General features: G+C 28.5%; 1 protein-coding gene across 1 annotated transcript; it reads right to left on the reverse strand.

Annotated features, from left to right (window-relative positions):
* Window positions 1-311: 311 nt before the first annotated feature.
* Window positions 312-1,823, reverse strand: LOC113872823 (protein translocase subunit SecA-like). The gene is made up of 4 exons (XM_027510657.1): window positions 1,400-1,823; window positions 832-942; window positions 606-686; window positions 312-492 (listed from the first exon to the last, which is right to left on the reverse strand). Exons 1-4 carry the CDS (start codon window positions 1,640-1,642, stop codon window positions 409-411), a joined length of 519 nt encoding a protein of 172 aa, XP_027366458.1. The 5' UTR covers window positions 1,643-1,823; the 3' UTR covers window positions 312-408.
* Between the last annotated feature and the right edge of the window lie 2,728 nt (window positions 1,824-4,551).

Below are 4,551 nucleotides of genomic sequence, written 5' to 3' on the forward strand. Positions count from 1 at the left end.
ATAAATGCTTATTTAAGTATCTTGACAAATTTTCATCATTTATGAACTAACATGACAGATTATAAATTTTTAAAAGACTAGTTTAACTATTTACTCTAAAATGTTGTTGATGCCATAGAATTAAGGTCCTGTTAAAGGACCAATCATACTTTTTCTAACGTTTGTCGATTCATTGGCATTACTTAATAAGTTTTGATGAATAATTTATATAAGACACTAGCAATGTCTGTGGCTGCTCATTGCCTCTCTCCTTTCAATTAATCCAATGTGAATTTGTTTTTTTTTTTTTCCTTTTATTTTCACGGGTCCGTCAACAAGGCATTTTGAATAACATGTAAGTACATTTGAATACAAGCCGCTGAAAATTGAATAAACAAAGCTAGTGAATATAATAAATACACACACAGGTCATGGTTTCAGTGACATAGATTCTATGGTCTTGCATAGCTCCTCCAATTTCTTCATCCTCAGTCTTTCACTCTCAGTCAGCAACTATTAATAAAATTGCAAATATGAAAAGAGATACATTGTTACCAAGACAGTTAAAAACATTAACACGACTTTGAAGCGTGAAGACTTGGAAATCGAACTATTAAGTACCGTACCTCAATTAGTGTGGCTACCAGGTGAGCCTTCTCTTTGTTCTTTTCATTGAAAGCTTCCAAGGCTTCTTTATACTCCTTTTCCTATCAGTAAATTTCAATTTTAGTTTTTACTCTTGTTTTGTAATATATATATACACTTTTTCTACCATTATTGTGTTCTCAAAGTATTTTGGAGTTTACATTAGAATCTTTGTTATGTAGCCTCTAATGAACACAAGTATCATACCTTTTTCTGGTAGTTCAGTCCCAGTGGCTTTAAATCTCTGTTAGCCAAGTCAATCTTCTTGCGTACCATTGCAACTTCCTTCCGCATAGGATCATCCAGCACTTCAAGCTCCTAGCAGATTAATGTATATGACAAAAACAACGCATGACATTAAGGGTTAGCATAAATGATGTTAGAATTTAACTTCAAGAACTGAAGTTGTCTTCTTTTAACATGGTAATAAGAGTCTTGCTAGTAAGTTTCCAAAGAGTTAGACACTACTTAATGAGTCAATATATAATTTTTTATTAGAAATCACATTCAGGATGCATTAGATATTTATGAAAGTATATTCATAACATTTTTTCATAAAAAATTATTTTTAATTTATTAATCAGTGTCCTAAAATAAGACCAAGCTCTAACAAAATGATGATCATGTTCAAGAGTTTTAGCTCACAAGTTACACCAAGTCAGTTTGGTGTCCCTTGCCTTCACTTCATCTTACCCTTGAACTGTCACCAGATTTTACCTTATAACATTGAAAAGTAAATGATGATCACGAAAGTTCTCCTTGTCATCAAACTTACTTCCCAAATGTGTGCCAAGCGCCTTGTCTCTTCTTCAGCACGACCAAGTTGAAGTTCAACCTTCTCTCTCACCTCCATCTTTTTCCTCTCAATCTCTTCTTCCTTAGATTGAAATGTTGAAATGGCCAATTTTGAAACTTCCTCATCTTCACACTCTTCTGTTGATAGCCTCCCACTGCTTCCAATACTCCCAAGGTTCTTCATTTTCTGCATTTCCTCTCTATTGCTACAGACTAGGCCCATATGCTTCCACAGAACTTACTCCAACTATTGTGTTGTGTTTATTTCAACTAAAGGCTTGTTTTGCTTTCACTTCAATATTCTTCCTTTTCATCTCAACAACTAGTTTTCTCTTGACTTCTAAATGCAGTAAAGATACTCCCAGGAGCTCCTTGCCTTTATGAGAAGTTTGTTTCTTTAATAGAAATATTGAATGCATTTGAGGAATATCATGGGGATACCTTAAGAGTGCCACTGATCAGTAGCACTCAAGTTTTAGCAGTGAAGTTGAAACTAATCTTGTATTGCTTCCACAATGAACACCTACTTGATGATGGATTATGATGAAGTTTTGTGTTGTTTGCCAATGGATAATTTAGAACCTTTGCTTTTCTCAAAAGGCACATGCAAAGTTGCAATCTTATATTCAAAGTCAGATAATGGGCGAGGCTGAGTGGAGACTGAATAGGGAAGCAATATACGTGTTTTGGGTGCCAACTTACATTCCTTCATGCATAAGATATATTTTTGGTAAACCTATGTAATACATAACTCTTGTGAATCAATTATCATCTTGGTTAAGTAAAGCTAACCCCAGAAATTAATACAATTATTAACATTCTATGGCTGAATAATGCTTAGCCCCACTTGTAACTTTTCTGATAAACATTGAATGAACACAATTGCCAATAATAAAAGAATGATGTAGCTATACAGCACTATGTAAACAGCTTTGAAACGAATTTAATTAGAATACATTCTCAGAGTAAATTTTTTATATATAAATTGTTATTCAAGCATGCACTATCAAATACTTAAAAATTATTAACTTTTGTAATAATTATTTTTAAAGTTATACCTAAAGTAATTTCTAATCTACTGTCAATGTCAAAAGAAAAGAAAAAATATAGCTTTAATGTTCAAAACTGGACATAAAAAGAACTTGGTGCTCAGATACCATTTCTCCTTGAATAGTTGGGAAGGTTTTACTTGTATTTGTTTAATGAAGCTGTAGTTGATGGATTACTAGTTAAAACATGGGAAATGGATGTTCTGTTAGAATTTAAATTGCATATAATATGCTTGTTTCTTTCCTCAATATCTATGTTTTAGAATGAAAATTTTATTAATATAATATAATAAAAAGCTTATCTCAATTGCCATGCTAGCCATGCATGCTTTCTCTACATGGTGACTAATAGCCCCTTCTCCCTTGTATTCCTTGTTTCATTTATCTGCGGAGGTGTTGCCGCACAACGTTGACTTTCAGATCACGGCTATATTTGACTCGCATTATATATAGAAATGAAACTATATGTAAAAGAAGAGAAATATCCAATTTATATATGAAATTTTCTTATACAAATTAAAGATATAACAAACTTAGGTGTCAGTATTGTGTTTATAACTATTTTTTATCCATATAAAAGATATCTTTGAATCACAATTAATACAGCTTATTTGAAAGAAATATTATTTTTTATGATTTAATATTTTTAATTTTCAATAAATAATATACTTATTTATTTATGAAATCGTCGTTTCATATATTGATTTTCAATGTTTACATGAGGTCTGAGGTATAAATATTAAAAATGATAATAGCTTGTGCATGAGAATAAAATACTAATTGTAATAGTATTTGTTTGGTTTAACACAGCAAAATTTATTTTAAATTGTTAAATATAGTTAAAATTTGTGCATAAATTAATCTAACTATATAATTTTATTAAAAATTGTAAGAATTAATTTTTAACACTAGTCTAAACAAGTTCATAAAGGATCTAGGATATAAGTTTCATGCATTTATAATAATTATAATCAAATGTAAAACTTTATTCATACTTAATTAGTTTTGTTTTATAATGGACTGAAAGAGGTAAAGTTTTCATAAAAACAAAAACAAAAGATTAAAGGTTATGATTTAAGACTTTAAATTTTTACATCTTAATATAATATACAAAGATGAGTGATAAATGCTAAGTTTTAGTGTTATATGAATTTGAGCACTTATTTGTTTAACTAAATTAAATTTAGATTGTAATTTCCTTTTAATTTATAAGAATTTAAATTTAAATAATTTATTTGGTAGAGATTGTGATAAAAATTTCTCATCATTCTCTTTTATTAAAATTTTTGATTTATAGGAGTTCAATGAAAATGAAAAGTAAAAGAGACTACAAGATTTATTTTGATTTATTTTTGCTCAAGTGAGAATCTCTTACTTCTCGCTTAAGTGAAAATTTGTAAGGCAAACTTGAGTTTCTGCTTAATTTTTGCTCAAGCGAAAGTCTCTCATTTGAGTTTGAGCGATAATACTTTTCTAACTTGAACACGACTTATTAGTTTGAACAAGAATTTATTTACTCCACTTTTAAAGAACAAAGAATTAGAAAGCAAGGGATTAAATGTAATTATAATGGAAAACATTTCTTTATTCTTTTTTACTTTCTTTCTCTAATTGTAATATATGTCATGTACTACTGTATCTTTTTGAGATTGAATGTAATTTTTTACTTTAAAATATTTTGATGATTAATATATAATTATCCATTTCTACATGTGTTGGTTATTTTATTTTGTTCTTAATGCTTGGTTTTATTTTAGCTAATAGTATTTTGATTTAGGATATAAGGTTAAGTTTGAAAGCAAATCTTATAATTGGATTGAATGAAACACACTCAATATATTATAATGTTAGAGATAAATTTTAATATATCGATTGTTTTTTAACTTTTATTTTTAATATTAGAGGATTCATTAAATATTTGAAGAATTATTATTCATTAAATATTTAGAAAGTACATCTACGTCTATAGAATAATTTCTAAATATTTATTCATTAAAATATAAAAAAGGATGAATGATGAAATTCAATCTTAGCTCAAACCTTTATATTTTTATATCTTAGTAAATTTTAATTCTTGATTTTT

This window comes from Abrus precatorius, unplaced genomic scaffold (assembly GCF_003935025.1).
Source record: "Abrus precatorius isolate BTA unplaced genomic scaffold, Abrus_2018 Scaffold7, whole genome shotgun sequence".
Lineage (NCBI taxonomy): Eukaryota > Viridiplantae > Streptophyta > Magnoliopsida > Fabales > Fabaceae > Abrus > Abrus precatorius.

Coding starts and splice junctions, on each gene's coding strand:
- LOC113872823 (XM_027510657.1), bottom strand. CDS start 1,642: ATGGGCCTAGTCTGTAGCAATAGAGAGGAAATGCAGAAAATGAAGAAC. Junction 943..1,399: donor GCTTGGCACACATTTGGGAA/GTAAGTTTGATG, acceptor TTAATCTGCTAG/GAGCTTGAAGTGCTGGATGA. Junction 493..605: donor TGGTAGCCACACTAATTGAG/GTACGGTACTTA, acceptor TTTTATTAATAG/TTGCTGACTGAGAGTGAAAG.